General features: G+C 39.5%; 1 protein-coding gene across 1 annotated transcript in view; it reads right to left on the bottom strand.

Annotated features, from left to right (window-relative positions):
* Positions 1-21,235, bottom strand: part of FRS2 (fibroblast growth factor receptor substrate 2) — a 44,382-nt gene that overhangs the window by 9,284 nt on the left and 13,863 nt on the right. The window contains exons 2-4 of the mRNA XM_072357362.1: positions 4,735-4,841; positions 3,458-3,549; positions 1,493-1,679 (exon numbers count right to left, since the gene is read on the bottom strand). Of these exons, the coding sequence (XP_072213463.1) occupies positions 1,493-1,679; positions 3,458-3,523 (253 nt within the window). The 5' untranslated portion in view covers positions 3,524-3,549; positions 4,735-4,841. The remainder of the gene's footprint in view (positions 1-1,492; positions 1,680-3,457; positions 3,550-4,734; positions 4,842-21,235) is intronic.

The following is a 21,235-nucleotide window of genomic DNA, read 5'->3' as shown; positions in this document are numbered from 1 at the left end:
AAGATGAAGTTTTGCAACTGTACCCACAAATGCTACTGTAGGTGTCAGGAACAGCTCAACACTGCAAAATGGCAGCAGGGAGAACATTTTCTGGCAGATTTCTTTTTTCTCAGAATTCACAGTGCTTAATATTATGTAAGGAAGGCAAGAAACGAAAGAGGGAAGAAAGGGTTGCTGCTCACAAAGCCTGCTTCATCTTCTCTTGAAAAGAAAAGGAAATTAGAAGGGTAGAAGAGAGTTATAGAGTCAGTGAAAAAGCCTGCAGACGTGGTAAGAGGCTGTGGAAAAGAGCCTCCAAAATACCACTTTCAATTGAGTTTTATTAGCATCTATTCCATACATTTAAATGAAGCAGTGAATTAAACCTGCAAAAATCCATTTAAGTGCTTTTTTTAAACCAAAGTTCACACTTTTCTCCTCAGAAGTTTGAAAGTTTAGTTTAATGCACAGTATTCTGTAACATTTAAAACATCTCAATTTCTCACTAGGAGCTGAATCAAGAACGCCTTCTAAACTCTTACTGTAAATTAATTGTCTGCCCTCACCTCTGCTTTGACAATGAAGTTTGACCAAGTTTGGTTAGGATCAAGTTTGTTACTGTTCCTAACTTAATAGTGAATTTACAAAATATTTTGCCCTTGCTAAATAACGTGATTTCCTACAAGAGACACAACCAGATACTGAAAATCTCTAAGAAAATAAGAATTCAAATAACACAAGAGATCAATACATGAGAATTCCAAGCACACAGAGCTGCATCACAACATGAAGATGCAAAATGAGGCTCAGACCTCAGCCATTCCTCTATTCCTCTACAGCCATTCCTCTATCAGGGCCTGCTGGTACAAACAGCAACAGAAAAGCCTATATTGGCCAAGATGGGGGTGATCTGAGGGCTGGAAAGGAAACTGACTTTTTCCTGATTAAAGGCACACAGACAATAAGTAGGCATAGCTGGAGTTTCCAGTCTTCATATAAAATTTGAAAAAAATTGAGAACTATGTCACCGATACAAATGAAAGTGATATTAGTTTCAAGAAGAGGATGAAACAAAGGTGTGATGCTGAAGACAATGAAAATAAGGTAGGCAAACCCAGCTCACTCCAGCGTTTCAGACTCTTAAAAATATAAAAAATAGCAAACTTTGTGTTCTGAAAAGATTCCTCCACAGCCCCAGCTTTCCTTGCCGTTCCTTGAAAGCCAACTCAAACTCCAAAGGCAGGGAAATGGCCCTGTGAAAACCTTCTAAGCTGACTAGAGCTATCAACCCAAAAACACCAAGTGCTCCAGACCAAAAACTGTGAACAATTCAAATCCTCATTTTACCATAAGACCATTCCACTTACTTTTTTTCCAGGAATTGCATCCACGTATAAAACTACGTCCATTATAACCCTTGTCAAAGGGCAGGGAAGTACATAATAATGATTAAATGAGTCCTCAGATATCAAATACATTTCTGAAAAACTCCTTATACAAAAATTCGACATACCTTGTCCAGTTTGACACCTTCTACCACTTTCAAAAGAGAAAAGATTTGAGTCGTAGCCATAGCGACGGAGACAGAGGTAGTGCCATTTTACGGAGTCCCTTTTACGGGTGTACAAAATTAGTTCTGTATCTGTAAGTTCCATTATGCCAGAACCCAGCTCATTACCATCATCATCCACATTAATAACCTACAGAAAGGAAGTTAAATAACATTAGGTAAGTAAGTGAGCACCAATACTACTATTATCATCTTAGTGTTTCACTAATGCACTCTATCTGTTCCATCATTAAGAGCTGTGATCCTTGAGGTAAAGTTTAAGAGATAAAACTCACCAAACCAGCTCCTTTGCTCTTCCAACCCAGAATTAAAATTACACATATTTTAAAAGCAACATGAGTGAGAATATAGAACATTATTGCAAAATCTGTGGTGATATTTAAAATAGAAGAGATTTAAGGTTAATGAGGTTTCAAACCGACACTATGTACACATTCTAGTATTTACACAGGGATATCTCAGATAATGAAATCTTTCAAAGTCTCATTTCTAAAACAATTGTTATTTACTTTGTCACGTAACCCCACTTACAGCTGAGAAAAGGACTGAGAAGAGGCTGTAAGATGAAGCTTCCTTCACATACCTGTAGAGCCTTGCACTGTGCTCAGACTGTTTTAGATTGTTCTGTCTGTCATTGTAATGTCAACAAATAATTCACATACCCTATGATTATCTTATGTGAAAACATGATATATTTAGAGCTTATATGCTTATTCCTTCTGCTCTTCCACCAGTTGGAGGTGGTCTGCTTCTTTTATGGAATTCTGACACTGTATTTTCCCCTAGAGGTATTTTATCTCGCAATGCTGCCTGTAGCAGAATTCTTTCTTACTCAGTAAAAAGGTTACAAAAAGATCCCTATGGTATCAATTAATTTTACTCCTTAAAGAGGCATTTTTTACTTGAAATCTAGTCAGTTAAAAAGAATTAGAAATAGTTCCATCTGCCACTGAGGCTTATGTCAAATGTCTTCATTTTGCAAATTACATTCTTTCATCTCTCCCCCCTGCTGCTAAATCAGAGAGACACACAAACAATAGAGAAAACGTACAAGGAGAAAAAGAGGAACTTGTTGCACAAAGTGATGTCAAATACATTAAAAAAAAAAAACAAAACACCCCAAGGCGACAGAAAAATATTTTATCCTTCAGCTTTTTGTACTGATAATATTAAACGTTTCCAGAAATTCCCATTGTTTTAAAGCTCATTTCAGTGTTGCCCTAAGGCAACATATGAATCATTTTTCACTATGGAAGCGTTACATTCCTTTGCCAACTTGGAGAGAAAGTTCAGAGCACAGAAGCAAATCTGAGTTGTGTGACTATGCAAAGGTATGTTTACTTAAAGGCACTCACTTCAGTAGCTTCTTGTTGTTAAGCACATGAACAAGTGTTCACAAGCTTGTAAATTCCAACAAGGGATAGAAGCACACATACACGAAGCTTATTTAAGTTAAGGAAAACAAAAGTTCTCCAAATGATATAATTCACAGCGATCTTCAAGTAAAATCTGCAGTCCTATAATATTTCATTGCTGACCCCACTTCCAGGTTTATTATCACACTTACCCAGTTATGTCTTTTACTCTACTCACATGGTCCGTAACCTCCTGGAAGTAATGGTGTTTAACTGGGCTTTACAAACTGCATGGAGTTGTACCAAAAACATGAGGCTGCTTCTCCACCCTAAAGACTGAAAGTCAGCCTGTCTACAGAATTTCTGTCACTGCTGCTAAGAAATGGTTTTCAAAGGGGCAAGATAAGCCTGTAGACACAGATACCTGCAGGTCTGCAATGCTTTGACCCATCAGGTAGTTCTTCTCCTATTTTCATTTAGGTATTTCCCATCACATACCTACTCCACAAGGAAGCAACAGAATAATTCACAGTGTGCCACATCAGGTGCTTACCTTAAACTTGTTTCGATGGTTATCTGGGACAGTTTCTTTATCTGGACAGCTACAGCAGCTACCCATGACTTCTTTAGAAGACCATGTGATCTCTGAAGTAAAAATTAACAAATCACAACCAAACCCAATGTGACCATCTACATGAGCATCAACAACAGAACAACCCAAAATAAACTACTCCTTCAATTACAGCTTTTCACAATGAATTTTGCTGTCGTAATTAATAAAAGACTACAACTTCTTTATAGGAATTAAATTAGATTTAGCCTCATGGAGTGACTACGCTATGCCATTGAAGTCCTGTCAGTAATTGAAGTTGAGGCTACTACCAAGCAGACCCAATGGACTATCACCTTAATTCCTATTGTAGCACTTTGGGCAGTTGGGATTAAAAAAAAAACCAACACAATGGCTGCAATTCTCATCTCCTAAGCCAAGATCTTTCCACCTGGCTTCCAGTCTCCCTTAACTGAGACTCCCCAGCTCAGACTGCTGAACACAGAGCTGACTGGCTCCTACACCAGCCCTGCATTGCAGGTTACCGGGCACAAACAGCAAACCAACAGGCAGCCCTGACTTGGGGAGCTCCAGCGCTGCAGTTCAATGGAAGGTAGAAGCACACCAGGCCTTGAGATAGCACTCAGATTCTGCACTTCTACCTTAAAACTCTTCCCATGTAGCAATATACATAGAACTAGTAACCAAAGTAAAGGAAAAAAGAACCCCACACATTTTACAACTTTTTTTTTTTTAAATTGCTAATAATACATTAAACTGTCACACTATACACTGAAACTGCCACAGAATGAAGTCTCACAACTTTTTTCTTCTATCACCCCACTATAGATCAATCTTCAACATAATATGGATGGTGTAATATGACTACACTGTAATCACGTGCCATTCTTTGCAATCACCATAAAGGTAACTCAATAGTAAACTCAACAGACAATTCAAAGAAATTAACTGCAGTATAACTGCAGTAAACATAGTAAAAAATACAAGAAACTGAAGTAAATGTAATTTGTGAAAAATCTATAGGGTTGCAAATAATGACATAGTATAAGAAGATACCTGAAGTACACCTACCATATCTCAAGAAAGGGGATGTAATAAAGCAATAATCACACAAGCTTGTTACTTCATCTCCAATATATTCTAATATAGAAACTTCAGAGTACCAAAAACCATAATGCTGTTTCAAAGCAGAAATGGGAACTAAAGCAGTGAGGAAGAAATTGAACAGCTATGGAACCATCACAGTCGAAATCACTCACCTAGATCTGGCCATTAATATTCCCGGCTTCTGTTGCGGCATCAGGGCTTCTGTCATACTTCAAAGTGTCATGCTGTCTTGTCACAGAACTAATCATTTGACCTAGAACTAGAAAAGTACATTAAAGAAATGTAATTTTTCTCATTTGTAAGATAAGCTGCTAAGTAAACTAACAAAATACACAATATTTTATTTTGGCAACATTACATCAAGCGAGGTCTTTGTGGCTACACTGATTCTAAAGTGGAGACTTAGACATATTCTCATCTCTTATAAATTTCCTAAGCATTTTAGTACCGTCTGGTCTTGGAAGAAAATAATCCAGTATTGCTCTCTGTAGGGTAGCCTGTCACATTGGGGACTCCAAACACTCTTTGCCCAACTTATTGGGCAGAAATAATGCAAAACTCCTATTACACTTCAGGCTTACAGAACCAAACTACAGCAGACAAACAGAGAAACACACACAGCTCCCTCTGCTTAAGTCTCTTGTTTATCTGCTGAACATATACAAATTCCAACATGTACGGCTAACACATCACCCTTTCCTCTGCACCCCTCATGATTCTTGCTCCATGATATTAATCATAAATTTCCTCAATTCACTGGTTGTTGCTACAGATTTTTGGAACGACATAAGGGACAATCACTGAACATTCCTTCTTATTATTCCCTTCCCTACATCTGAGGGAAAAATAACACCTGCTGAAAAACAGTGTGTTGTGGCTGAGAATTTGCTCTATCAAACAATGTTACTGTGCTCTTTGTTGCAGTTTCCACTGAAATAAATGGGAGGCATTACTTTCAGAGCAACCTATTTCTACACTATACACTACTCTAAGAAGCAAGATACTAGACTAACAGATTACCTCAGTCTAACCCCCTAATAAAATAATTTCTAGTTAGTATAAAAGGGCTGACAGGATTAAGCATACATTTTTTAGTGCACTGTCGCATTTAGAAAATAAAAATAAAAGGAATAATCAACAACTTGCATTTAAATCAAAACTAAGACCAAGATTCCATAAAGGCACAGAGGGACAACCTCACTGAACCATTTGATGGATACATCTTTGCCCAAGTAGTCATCAGTTTCAGTAACTCACAGCAAGTCACATACCCTTAATATACTAAATTTTCCCTTTAGCCATACGCCTTCTTGATCTTCAGTTGTATTCAAGACCAAACCCTCTGCAACACACATGGGCGCTGTTTCACTTATGGCCCTACCCAATCAGTTGTACATAAGTTTTTCTTGCCAGGTTAGATTTTTCTTGGCTTGGCACACCAAACCATCTCAGCAGAGGGTCCGACACGTCTCCGAAGATACTTGTGGTCACAGTGACCACCTCACCCACCTCTGCCCAATTTTCAGGAAACTCAGCCCTTTCCCCAATTACCAGGCTTTTGTTTAGCAAATTCCTTGCTAAAACTTGCAGAAAGGGAGAGAAATCGCACACAAGAGAAAAATACGACCCATCCTCTCTGATGGACTCCGTTGCATCTCACAGGTAGACACAAATAATTATACCTTTACAGAAAGGGTGGTTAGGTATGGAATAGGCTCCCCAGGGAGGTGGTTGAATCGCCATCCCTGGATGCGTTTAAGAGCCTTTTGGATGTGGTACTCAGGGATATGATTTAGTGGAGGGTTGTTAGAGTTAGGGTACTGGTTAGGCTGCGGTTGGACTTGATGATCTTCAAGGTCTTTTCCAACCTGTGTAATTCTATGATTCTATGATATATGAAACAATAATCACAAGCACGTGCAAGCTACCTCAGTGCACATGTTTGCAATATTTACCCCAATATTTTTCCAGCAGTTTTTAATCCTTCACACAGTTACACAGTATAAGGTAGGCTAGCTTGCTTTAATTATATAAGAATTCTTAAATGATCTAAAGGTAATTTTTAACAGATAAATGAAAGCACACAAAGTAATAACAAAACTCTCCAACAATTACAATCTGGATTTCATTTAAAGGTCATTTATTCCATTTGGAATTTTCTTACATCTTCCCTGATAGCAAAGTATTTACAGGAATTTACGCATGCAAGGAGAGGTAGATATTTTCACAGCCAAAGTTAATGTTTGCAATGTCAGACTTAGGAGCTGCAGTTTCCCATTCATGAAGCATCAGTAGTACAAGTAGGGAGAAAGGGCAGGAGAGTATTTTTCACTTCTTTCCAACACATTTATTAGTGCATTGTAAGGAAGAAATGCCAGGAAAGACAAAGGAAGACTGCACTTATTTACACCTTGTATAAAGGAGTGGAAGTTAGGAACCATTACAGATCCAGTAAGATTTATTTGTGGGATTACTAATGTAAAACACGTCAATTTTCCCTCATAGATTAAGTGGATCCTTAGACACAGAACATCTTAGGGCTTTCTGGGGGAGCCTCCCAGCCAGCACTACCAGCACGATGGCAGAATCAAACATTAACCTGTTTTCTGTTTGCAATTATTCCTAGTACACATCTTACAAAAGTCAGGGAATGAAGAACCTCCCCCCCCCCCCAGTCATAGAATATTTCAGAAGAGGCAGGGAGAAACAGAGGTGTCCTGGCTGGAAACTCATCTTCTGCATGGACTCTCTTCAATTGAAAGAGTGGCCTTTTAAACCCATGAGCTACTCCCTCCAACCCCCACTGCCAGATCCTCCAGATCCTCTGCATATTGCTCTCAGTCAGACCCACAAGCAGGGAGTAAAGAACACAACTTAAGCAGATGAACATGATTTTTAGGTTTGTTTTTTTTCATACCACAAAATTTCAGTTAAAAAAAGACTATGATCAGGGTTTTTCCTTCTCCTCCAGAAGTCTTTGGTAATGTTTGGATTACAGCTAAGCTATATATAACCTCCTTATAGTATCATTTTTGCCTGTAACATTCTAAATTGCATAATTTGGAAGACAATGTCTATTTTTTCCTATCTCAAAGCATCAGCATTCATTGTTTTCAAGGGCTTTGTCTATTAAAAACAAATTGAAAGAACAATCCCAACAAGTAGAACACACAACACCCCTGCGCTTTTATTTCCTACTCTTATTCAAAATGCATGCTTTAAAAATGGAATTAAGGAAAATAAAGGTATTATCAACTCTCTACATCAAACATCAGTTTCTATGGAAACACTGTGTGCTATGACAAAAAAACAACACCCTGAAAGTTTTGGAGGGACATTAAAATCATAAAGTCATTCGGAGATGAGTGGATCAATGCCAACAGTACTTCACCTCTTCCATTCATTTAAAGGATTCCATTTAGCATACTATGTGGAATAATCACTGATTTGAAAAATCCTATTTTAAAAACACGAAATATCGCACAAACTGATGCTGGCACATCTGGCACGTCATATTTCTCTTGCCTTCAATACCAATGCGCAGATGAAACTCTCAGCTCAAATTCTGCCAATTCTTAAAGCATTCCCCAAAATGTGTTCAGTAACCATCCTAAAATATTAGCCGTGATTTATCTGAACCTGAAACAAGTTGGCCAGGAAAGCTTTATCAAAGAATCATAGAAATGGCTTGGGTTGGAAGGGACTTAAAGGATCACCAAGTTCTAATCCCAGCATTGCAGGCAGGGTTGCAGGCTGCCGGATCAAGTCCTATATTAGATTGCCCAGGGCCCCATTCAACCTGGCCTTGAACACCTCCAGGGATGGGACATCCACAATCCCTCTGGGCAGCCTGTGCCAGCACCTTGCCAGTCTTCTTAGTAAAGAAATTCTCTCGACATCTAATCTAAACCTCCCTTCCTTTAGTTTAAAGCCATTCTCCCTTGTCCTATCACTACCTACCCATGTAAAAAGTCAATTGCCCTCATGTTTATAAGTTACCTTTAAATCTTGGAAGGTCATGATGAAGTCTCCTCACAGCTTTCTCATTCAACGTGGAAAAAAGACCAGTTCCTTCAACCAGTCTTTGTAAGAGAGGCGCTCCAGCCCTTGGATCATCCTCGTGGCCTTCTCTACACCCTCCTTAAAAGCTCCACATCTTTCCTGTGTTGGAGGCCCCAGACCTGGATGCAGTACTCCAGCAGGAGCCTCATGAAGGCAGAGTAGAGGGGACAATCACATCCCTCACCCTGCTGGCCACCCCTCTTTTGAATCTGAGATACCACTGGGGCAATTCAGAAAGTTCCAAAACTTCTCATGTCTCCCTGTCCCTCGTTTTTCCTTTTAAAGCCCTATTTCTCCTTCTAAAACTTTACAGAGCAATACTAAAGAAGAGTTGATGTTAAATATTACCTGACATTTAATTACACCTGGCAAATTTAATCTATGAACAGTGAATTTTTGCAGGGTTCATAAGCAGCGAGGAGAACGCAATTCAAAGCAGGCTATTTGTATAGGTCCCTTACTAAAAACACTGAGGACTGAATTACATCAAAGTGGGAAAATATGGTTTAAGAGACACTGCAATTTAAAATCCGATTTAAAGCATTCATCCCAAACAGTGGCAAAAGTTGCACTTTGTTTGCCCAAACGTTTTCTGACAGAACCTGAAGCCTACAAACTCAGCTCCTTTGAAAGCCAGCAGCATCACTGAACTCATGCTTTCTGTTCTTCTGTTTGCCTGAGGACGAGCCATACAGCACACAACCTACCCCTCTCAGAAGCTCATTCCAGTACATCTTTCCCTTCAACTCTCACAACTGGAAATACCTGAAGAAAACACAAACTAATCCCTAGGGACACAACAGGAAAGCAAATGTTCCCAGCTCAGAATTGATGCTAACAGCTATTGCAGAGCATGGAGGAACTCCACTGTCATCACAGAGATTAAGTACAAACTGAAAGCAGAAATCTGACATTTCATGTTTCACAGACACAATTTCTAAGTAACCTGGGACAGAGATGTGACTACAGAAAATCTGCTTTATCTTCTCTACACAGTTTTTTTAATCAAAATGGAAGGCACTGAAGACAGCAGGCAGACTAACAGAAAGACCAACTTACCCTGTAGGAAGACTGCTAGTGAGTAAAATGAGAATTGTTCTATCATCATTTCATTCCTTCCAGCAGATAGGTGAAGGAGGCTGAAATGGTACTGCAATGAGTCCTATGGAGTTTTGCTGACAGTCAAATCTGCCCATCTCAGAACTGGGTAGCAGAACAGCTTCAGTGCATAACCGACTTATCTGATGTGGCAAATTCTGTCTTCAGAGTTGTGATGTAATCCATGGTGGCAAATTCTATATGATTTAAGAATCCTGGTATCCTACTTAAAACTTAAAATAGCCCATACTGTGACCTTCTATTTATTTTGGCTACCATAGATTCACTACCACGAAGCCAAGTTCTTTCAATTGGAAAACAAAACTTAAGACTCTGGAACACGGGACTCCCATGTCCCAGACCTCACATGCACATAAGAAATGTAGCATCAAAATAAAGCATTTGCCCTGAACTAGTGATTACATACTGCGGTCAGCTCCCAGAGACTTGTTCCCCTAACGGTCACAGAATGGATGTCTTCACTTTGTAATTACTTGGAAAAAAAATAAAGATTTCTGTAAATCAGCAAAGACTGACTAATTCACTTTCATGTCTGGAGACAGAACAGACATAAGAGGTGTCAGAGCTGGAACACAGTCCCATGGAAACACAACAGTTTTAAGGGATATGTGTGCTTAACAGGAGTACAAGAAACTTTGCCTCTTTGCCTCCCCACACACTGCCATCCTTCCCATCAGCTCTGCTCTCTCAGACGCCCTGGTTGACTCTGGCCCCTCACAATCTGACTACAGTAACATGACTCATCCCCATGTTGTGAACATATCGAAAAGAGATGGCATTTTAGCAGTAAAGCAAATTGCACTAAGGTCAAACTTAATCTCTGCTCTTCATCCATCTGGAGGGGATAATTAAGAAAATTAATACTGCAGCTACGTGAGAAGCAGGATGAAAAGGCAGCAGCGCTCACTAGTAAAAATACTGGCAGGATGAAACAACAACAGCACTAACAAACCATAACAGTGTTAAAGACTACAACGAAGCAGATCCAAGAAGAGAAACATGCTGAGAAAGAGCTTGGTGCCACTGGTGGCAATTATGGAAAACAAACTATGCATGGTAGAGGTGAAGCTGCAGCATCTGGTTTATAGTTTTGTTTATGCTAACAGGTGGAGTTCTGCCTTAAACGTTGCTCCTGCAAGCCGCCCTTGGAGCCCTCCTTGAATGCAAAGTTAGGAGGGCTGGTAAGGATCACACCAACTGCCCGCACTCACCCAGCAGGGCCCTGCCCTTGGCGGCACTCCTCTCCCAGCAGCACTCCAGCCATAGCAATGTGCCCCTCACAGACTTCAGGCCTGGCAGCATCCTGCTCCTTACCTTCAGGAGTTATCCTCTTTTTTTCCCCTTCCTTCTTTCCCCTTCCCCCCCTTTCCTTCTCAACACCCAGATTTGGATGGGAGGGTTTCTATCTTCAACACTTGAGTGCTCCTGCTTTGCTCACAGGCTTTATGCCATTTTTCACTGTATTTGGATCCAAACCAATTACCAACATTTTCTTTCTCTTCCTTCCTCCTTTCCCTGCACTAGATGGTGCTACATAAAACAATTACCCAGAACTATTAAAAATAATAATACACAAACAAAATTTTCTTAAGAAAATGCTCCTAAATAGCCTGCCATGGCAATGAACTGCCAACTATCCTGAGAAGTCACTACGTACAATTTTGAAACATCAGAATGAGGATTAACAGCTTAGCCTGTGTCGAGGAAGAATACTGCTCCCACAGCAGTGCTCCCAGCAGCAAGGCACGCTCCCTGATCACACCACAGAACTCTCAGATGTCTGCCAGAAGTACCGACTCTCACAAGTATTTGTTGCATGTATCAGTCACAGTATCACAGTATCGTGCGAGTTGGAAGGGACCTTAGAGATCATCGAGTCCAACTCCCGGGTTTCGAGCCCTCTGTGTAGCGAAGCGGCACTTCTACCCCCTGCTCCACAGGGGGGATTCGAACCCCGAGCCACCGGTGTTGCAAGCAGCAATTCTACCACTGCGCCACCGGGGCACACAGTCCTTTTCCTGTTAACCCGCCCACAACACAGAGTACTGACAAATTTTAAACATATAAAAGAATAAATTAATTTTTAAGAAAGGAAACCCAGACAATGAATCGCTGCCTGTCTTCAAGGTTTACAGAGGCTGAAGAGAGAAATGACCATGTCACCACACCTGCTGGTCACTAAAGAAAATAAAAGGTCACCCAAAAGTTACTTTGTCACCACCAAGACCACCATCAAGACAATCTGACAGCCTTTTTCTTGAGAGTCCTGTGTCTCTCACAAGAGATCCTGGCCAATCCACAGGGGTTAAATTTACCTTCCATCACTACATATATCTTCATTCTGATTAACCTCCACATCGGAAAATGCATATTAAGGGGAAAAACATCCAGCATGAGTATTCCTTGAGTACACTGTATTAATTCTTTACATTTATACTCTTCAGTCAACAACACAGGCTGTGCTCATTCCATGCCAGTTGTACTATTCAACTGATAGCAAGGTAGTATCACTTGGCAAAAAGGATTACAAGCATTTCAAGGTACAAGCAGTAGCTCCTCTGTTGTACTTATTGTTATTTAATTTTAAAAAGGCCTCACAAACAAGGAAGAAAAAAACACAAATAAACTCCCAACAGCCTTGGGGCTCTCTGCAGACCTCCATGGGAATCACCAACTGAAGCAGTGAAGTAAGCTGACAAGTTGTCTTGCCAACCATCATATCTCCTAAGCTAGCATTCCTCCAAATGAAAGCTGTAAGTTCATTTCACCTCCCCATCCCTCCTGCCTCATCCTCCACTCTGAGTGGCACAAGGCAGCACATGCTGGTGGTGACAGAGCACAGGAAGGTGCCACAGCAGGAGCGGTCTCAGCTTAATGCAGGCAGGGGATAGGGCAGGCACTGCAGGAAGGAGCAGAAGGATTTGCTGGGCTGCCTAGAAATATGTGGGCACCTCTCAGGAGGCCAAGCTCCTGCTGTCAGGAGGCTACAGGAGAACATAAGACAGAGGAACTGCCACGTGCCCTCCTGTTTGCTGCCAGCCACAGGTGAATGCTTACTCTCATCCATCCCTGTGGTGAGCTGCTTCACGGAGCAAAAGGCCAGTTGAAACTATATTTTTGGAAAGTTATGTTTCAGCAAGTTTAGCTTCCTGAGCTGCCTCCCTGCTGGCCTGGTGACAGAGCTGGCAAAACAGAGGGGAGGCAGGAATGTGCAGGGAGAGCAAAGCTACGGCTAGCTGCTCTCTGAGCTCAGCTGCAGTACCAAGCCAGACCCAAATCTCAGCTTTGTCAGCACCATGAGACCAGAGATAAAACATCCTTCTGCCCTCTTCCAGCTAACAATGTACATCATCTCTGCCTAAATGCAAGTGAAATACCATTTGCTGCTATTGAGAATTAAAATGCAAACAAAAAACTACCAAGGAAACCACTTACCCACCTACGTTTCAGCTGTCTCAGGCTGCACTTTGTAGAAACACTTCTGTAGTTACCCATCACTCCCACACACCAATATTTCACTCATAGCTGATCTGGGTTAAAAATAATCATTATTTTCCTTGCTGGGTTGTTCCTCATGTGGACCAGCTTCCTAATCAGGTTCACCACATGAGCACACAAACACAAGGAAGGAGGTGGCAGTGTTTATACCAACAGCACCACAAACAGAAACACTCCTGATACCACACCCACAGATACACCTTTGTAGTTACTCTGCGCTGCAATTAAGTTATCAATCATACCTTGCTATCAGTGTAAAGGCACAGGAACACAGATGAACTTGATTTAAGCAGGCTTTTTAACATGATTTTAACAGGGAACATTAATAGCTGCAACAAGCAAAACGGATACCAGCCCAACCCAACAGCCTTCTGTAGGGCGACAGGTACCTTCATTTACATCATTTAAAACAGCCAGCTCGCTGCTTCAGGGTATTACAAATCCATCCAAAGCATGACAGGAAAAGTCACACATTTTAACATCTATAGCGCCGTGATTTTGTGGATGAAAACTTGGGCCTCTAACAAACCAGCAGTTCGCTAGAAAACACAGGATGTAAAATGTTTTGGCACAAAACATTAATAAAATACACATAAAGCTTGCTGGCACTTACTTTGTGGAAAAAAAATAAGTTGCTCGATTCTAAGAACTAGGTTTGTATTTTAACTTAAATTTATACGATTCAGCTACACAAAGCAGACATACTACAAATGAGTGAAAGGAGAAAAAATAATTCACACAGAAAACTTACAAACTCCTTTCTAGAGTTACCCCTGAGGTGAAAGCTCAGAGCAGTAACACATCTACCCAATGCACAGACTTCTCTCATTAGTTTTCTCTACTCCGGCTTACCAGCACTTCTGCAGTCAGCTACCCATCTTAACAAGTAGCTGTTTTATGTACAGTAAGCTGCTTTTGCTAGTGTTGATACTCAACCTCCTGTAAAGTAGTTAAAGAATCTGCTCAGTCCCTACAACATAATTCAGCTGCTCAGGAAAGCCTGGGAACAACATGCAAGCCATTGAGCAAAACACCAAACCAGCTTTTTTTGGTGTGTTTCACTGGCTTTTTGGACACAAGACACAGGGGAATGGTTTCCATCAAGAGTCTAAAATAAAAAACATTACCATGTTATTTTTGAGGAACTACAGCATATGCATTTTATAAGCTGAATGCTCCATTACCTGAGACCCATGCTGTTTTGGAACACGGCAATGATTTTTGAGGTGCTTTCTTGCAATCAAGGAAGGAGAGGGACACTGCCAGGTATCCGAGTAAGTGCATGACAGATGGATTAAGATGAGACTTCTGACTGAGAAGTTTTAGTTCAGTAAATATGTGCACCCCAAAATCACTGGTCAAATGGAAAAAAAAAATAGATGGTTTAGACTTCAAAAGAAGATAACTGTTTAGAACCTCTGAGAATGAGAAATCTTTTTCAAAAGCCATTATGATTAAACACACAATAAATACACGGTAGTCAATGTATGCAATAAACTGACAAGAAAACTGGTGGAGCTTTGATCTCTTGAGCAGCTTGAAAATCAAGCTTGGATACTTTTCTGGAGTATGTTATTTAGGTAGAAAGTTAACTGATTTCAGTTCAGGAGTAAATGGGTGAGATGTAATAGCTTATCTGAACAAAATGAAGTCAGAGCAGGTTCTCCGCTTTAGCCTTAAGCAACGTATGACTAAGAATAAATGCTGGCACTGAAAAGTAAAAACAAAACAGAAGAGTCAGCCTTTCTCCACTACTCAAAGATTTCTGAAAGCAAGCACAGAGTAAAATCTAAATCTGAACCCTATGCTCCTCCCAAGAAGAACATTTCAGCATATTATCTCATTACTAGTAATACTGATATAAGGTACAAAAATGACTGAGTATCCTAAAACACAGAACAATGAAAATAATAGGAACGAATGTGTCTGATTGTAAAGCATCTTTAGACAGAAAAAAAATCAAAATATTTGTTACATAACAAAGCTACAAAGTCTGAAGCGCAAACTGTAAGATTTCATTAACATAACTGGTATTTTTGATCTACTGTCTCTGATAAGAAGTTTCACCTATCTTCAGTATGCTGTTAAGAAGAAACTTTCCAGAAGCACACAGATCAGGTAACAATATCACAAGATGTTTGGTTGAAATTTGATTCCTAAAGCATGGTTACCAAAAGGAGACTCCTACTGTTCAGTCTGCCTTGGGACTTTCCTACTCTTTCATCTTTCCTATGGCATCCCATCTCCTGCCACAGGGTCCACCACTGGAAAACACTCTGAAAGCAACAACCGTCCCTTTGGTACCAAATGTGAGGTTTCATGAGTCAGCAGGCTGATGAGCATCACCACACTCCACTTACAGCCTCTGTTTAGCACAGAAGGCCAGCTGGATGGAGCTACACAACACCCCCAGATGACAGGACCAGGCACAGACACACCACTGGCTGACTACCTGCTTCCCACTCATTCCCTTGTCTTTGTTCCCTGATCCCCAGCCCACAAACATACCCAGGAAATCTGTAACATCACTGCTGTTGAAGTACAGTCATTCATAGGGTACGTGTATTTTTCCTATTTTGTGTGTCAATCTTATCCTTATACACAACTGTACAATTTACATTCCCTACAGTTTACCCTTAATTTCAATATAGACAGTTACAAGTTTATACATGCAATCCTATACTTAAACAGAGGTTTTATTTGATATCCTACTCCACATAACTCCTTAAACCCCACAGGTGTAAAGAGATATCAAACATGTGGCTAATGGGAACAGACTTGGAAATGGAGATATGCACAACCTCTTAGTAAACCTAACCTAGGTAAAGCTTCCTAGTGATATGCAGCTATGCCTTCTTTACAGTCAACACTTGGCTCCAACAAATTCGCTTTGTTTCCTAACCCTTTAGCGCAAATGGTCCACAATAGTAAAAAAAAGTCAATATTATAAAATGTAATGGTCAAAAACCATGAAATAAAGGCATTCTGAAGACATACTGTGCCAAGGAACAGTTTGCCCTGTAGGAACTGCATTATAAGAGACATTACAACTTGCAAGTACAAAGCTCCTTATATAGGAACCTAGATCACATGAGACTAAAAGCCTTTCCACTGCCATTTTCAGAGCTCTCTTTGTAAACCAAGGCAAAATAATAATATATATATATAAATATATTTATAAAAATAATATAATATATTTATATATTATTGTATAACATGTTTTATTATAATATATTATTATTGTATAATATATTTATATTATAAATAAATTATATATATATATAATAAGTATAATAAAAATAAAACATATATATATATATATATAATAAGAATTAAAAAAAAAAAAATCACAGAATCATATAATCACTAAAGTTGGAAAAGACCTACAGAATCATCCAGTCTTACCTACCACCAATAGTCCTCACTAAACCATGTTCCTAAGCACAACATCTAAACATTCCTTGAACACCTCCATGGTCGGTGACTCCACCACCTCCCTGGGCAGCCCGATCCTGAGCATCTTGTCAAAAAGACTCTGACAATTCCCTTCTATGAGGGGAATCTATGAGAACCACCCCAAAGATTTCACATTGACCTAAGAAGGGGAAAAAAAGCAATGCCCTAAATGGTCAGGCAATATAACAATATCATGAGCATCGATACCCTGTGCATCTTTTCCCAGTGAGTTTACCCACACATATATGTTGAATAATATCAAAACAATTATAAAATACCAGACGTTTCCATAAATGCATATTTTTTCCAATCTTACGCTACATCTTCAGCTATCAAAAACCGATGTGTTCAAATTCAATGTATTTATCTTTAATTGTTCTTGTTTCTTTTTTTCATTCAGAAAAAAAGCAATACAAATAGCAAAACCAGATGTTATAATGTGATTAACATCACAAGCTCGCCTGGCGATTCAGTGCAAAACATGGGTTTTCTGTTGTCTTTAAGGACAGTTCTAGGGAGAATTGAGAACCAAAATTCCTGTGGACATCTGTGTCTAAGACCACCCCTTAGTTAAACTAGAAGTCAACATTAAGAATTTCAGTTTTGTGTAACAAGCACCCTATCATTCTGAACTTAACAGGGAAAAGAACTCCCAGATAAGTTAGTATCTTAATCTATTCTGCACATCAAAGCAACAGCGCTCATCTAGGCAGACAAAACAGGAGCAAGCTGAATGTAACCAAAAGCACACCTATTTTATCAGTAGCAACAAGTAGTTATATGAAAAGGAGCTACTGAGGTTAAGACTAAAGAAATGCTCTTATAAGCAAATACTCATAAGGGTCACATTTAATGTCAAATATTTTAACATTGCAGGCAGGTATCTTTAAGAACCGCTGGAAGTGCGAACCACACACTCAATGCAAAGCTTTTGAAAGTTTAAGATGAAATTAAATATCAATTATTATTAAATTAAATATTACATTTTACAATTTCAGGAGCCACATTATCTTAAACCTGTCCCAGCAGCCACACCTATGTATGTGCGGTATAAGAGAGACTGGAAGCTGGGGAGAAGGATGTACAAAGCTCCAGTCTACTCAAGAAATTCAGCTGTGTTGTATTCATACCTCCTTTCCACTATTAGTAGTACCTTGGCTCTTCAAGCAGAGATTTTGGTATTAGTTAAGCAAAGGGAACAACTAAGACCACTGTGTACCTTTAAAAAAAGCCAAAAGAGTGAATACTGCTAATCAAAACAATTGTGTAACGCTCACTGAGCACCGCAGATAAAATGCTGGGATACTGCATCAACTTTCGCACTGCCAATCCCCGATTGCTTCTCTGAAATCAAACCAACAAAACAACAACAAAAAAACACCAATTTCTTACTGCTCTTGTGAAATCTTGGACAGTTCAAATCATGACTCATGACCAGTATTTAAGTATTGCATCCCATTTAACTGCTCGTGTTTGACATTAAAGCCCAGAAAAATGCCAAAAAGAATCATCTTTAAAAATGTGTAATTCTCTACTAGAACCAGAGCAACTTTAATCCTGAGCACCTCAATGACCTCATGGATAAGAAGGCTCCGCTACCACCAAGCAAGAGGTGATAGGGTGCAAGTGGAAGGGTGGACCATGAGGCCTAAGGAGAAGTCATGCATTTTTGCCTGGCTACTGGTCATACTTTCATTGTTTTAAAGTGGCCATGAAAACAGATTCATTATCATGTAAAGAGATACTACAGGGATCTGCTAAAATACATCATCTCATGTACCACTTTTATAGACGCCCATGGAACACCTACGGAAGAAGAAATAGAGCTGCAGCCTCTGAAACTGCTTCCTTTCAACTTATTTCATGCAAAGGTAAGCTCATATAAAAATACAGTTACGTGTGCAAAGTATAATCTCAAAGAAACACTCAAATCTGTTTAAATGTTGGGTAAAATAAGGCTTTTTTAAAAAAGCATTAATAGTTCAGTTTCAAGATAAACAACAGTATTGGTATGACTCACAAATCTAAACTTATACAGGCAGTGTGCTGGCATTCTGCAACTCCTAGCTGTGCAGTTTTTAACACCCACTGACAGCGGTTCAAGTATCAAAAATTCTGCAGAAATTTCAGCAGTCCCTAAATCTTTAGGAATAGGAATGGCAGCCATTTACCCGGCGTGGATTTTGTTTTAAAAAGAAAACAAACCCCCACTTACTCTTACAACTTTAAATTAAGGACATAAAACTTCACTTGCGCATACAAGTTAAGATTAAACTTCTGACATCGAAGTCATTTCACCTGACTAACCAAAGTCAATCCTATCGCTTTTTGAAACGCCAACACAGATGTGAAGCATCCTTACCAACTCCAGCTCCAGCACCGCCCCACTCAGCAGTGAATTACATTTCATAAACACACAGCGTGATACCTCTGGAAATCTGTGATTCGCAAACATTAGTGTCTCCCTTCCCCACGTGATCTTTGTACACGCTCCGTCAGCAATAAGGTTAATTTCAAGTAAGACCATGCGCTTCAAACCTTCACATTAAGTAACGCATTTTGTCCTGGCAGCAAGTCTGATTTCTAATGGCTTCTCTCACCTTAAAATTAATATCCAGTAAACTAGAGGGGCAGCAGCATGTTTTATAAGCTTACTACGCTACTTAGTATTTCAAGTTAAAAGGGTATCTTTGAAATGATAACTAAGTATTGTTTGAAAATATTTTGGCAGTGGCACAGAATCTCCAAAGAATGGCCCAAGCTTTAACTCAATTATCCTCTTACAAGAATTGTGGTTTGAGAAAACACAAGTACTTCATAAACATAATAATCACTAAGCTTAATAGCCTTTGGCAACTATGTTCCAAAGCAAGTTTGGGTATTCCAAGATAAACCATGAAAATGCGTGTCTCAGGCTGCACAAGCAAACAAAACACTTCTGTCAAACCAACACATTATATCTAGCAATGGCTGAATTAGTCAACAGGAACACTGCAGAAACTGCAACCCAAAATCTGCAGAAGCTACTTTATGTTCTAGAACAGAAACAGAAAAGAACTGGAGAAAAGCTGGAACTGCAGAAGCAGTGTGAAATAATCATGACATTACAGGGAATGTTTACCTCAGATATTCTATCCATTTATTGCAATTCCTTCTACACTGGAAGATGCTCCCTTCCAGACAAAGCACAGTAGTTACTTATCACTGCATAAGAATATTGCAGAAATGGTGAATTTAGAACTCAGAAAGCTGATACCTAGACAAACACTACAATGCAGACTTTACATGCAATAGATAGCAAGCAGGTTCAACTAAATCAAGCACTCCAAATGCAGAACATGCTGATTCCTAGTCCCCTTTTATTATTGGATTCCACTCAATCCATTATATTCTTCCACTGCCCTACCTTCCCAAGCTTCTACAATGTCTGGTTCTACTCCTGCATCAGATGAGTTTCCTGTAAGGTCTGTAACACACTTCTTACTTACACATTCTAAAGATGATGCATGCTTTGATTCTGTTGTACAACTTCACATCAATTATTCAGCTCTTCATACAGATCCAAGATTACAAACCAGACATCCCTAGGCCCTTTCAAACAAACAACCCATTTATGCTGACTAGCTGAAAGTGCAGATTCATTTCTGCACATTACTCCATAAACTACCATATGAGAAAACTGTATTTTCTAATTCAAAAATAAATATTACTTAAGAGCCTGGAAGAATGAACATTACACAAAGTATATGTTTCACTGGAAGGAAAAAGGACTTTTAATTTAGTCTATTTCAGTTACCCTATATGTTTATATACACCCTATGTACATACTCCATATATATACATATATATATATATACACACACACACGCACACAATATTGCAAAACGTAGTGCAGAAGGGAAAACAAACAGTTGGAAAACTTTTAAATAATATAGCATGGAACCACAGCCAGAACATATTCATCCCTTGCTTGTGCTGTGCCAGCAGCTGAAAGGCTGTGGTGTGTGCTGCAAGCAGGGCTCCTGTCAGACTGAAACCTGCCTGGTGCTGCACACATAGAAATCTGCTGCTACAGCAGAAACGCAGACCAGCTCCCCGAACAGCAGGGTCACTAAGAAGTTAGTTTATTTACAGGAAAGGATGAGAGAAACAGTATGAGAATTCCAGTTTATAGGAAGAAATGTGGAGAGAGAGATTAATCCTAGTGTGCAGCTGTTCTAAAGCAACTACGTCCTTTCTGTACTATGGAACAAAGTTATACTTTTTGTTTTAAAGCCCTCATAAACAATTTGCTTCCCTGTAAGTAGTAAAAAGCTTAAGTTTATAAATAGCTTGTAAATGTTAGATCCAACCCAGAACTTACAAATGGAGGAAGCTCTGACCTCCAGAATGTAATTCATCAAGGCACACCAGACGACGTTTTCCTATGTGCCTCTTGCTTTGGTTTAAAGTTTCAATGATTTCAAATCACAAAGGCAAATAAAAGAGTGGAAGCTGGTCAAACCCCTTTGTTGTCAG

This window comes from Excalfactoria chinensis, chromosome 1 (assembly GCF_039878825.1).
Source record: "Excalfactoria chinensis isolate bCotChi1 chromosome 1, bCotChi1.hap2, whole genome shotgun sequence".
Classification (NCBI taxonomy): domain Eukaryota; kingdom Metazoa; phylum Chordata; class Aves; order Galliformes; family Phasianidae; genus Excalfactoria; species Excalfactoria chinensis.
Note: the sequence above shows the minus strand (reverse complement) of the source record. Positions and strands in the feature narration are given on the sequence as shown.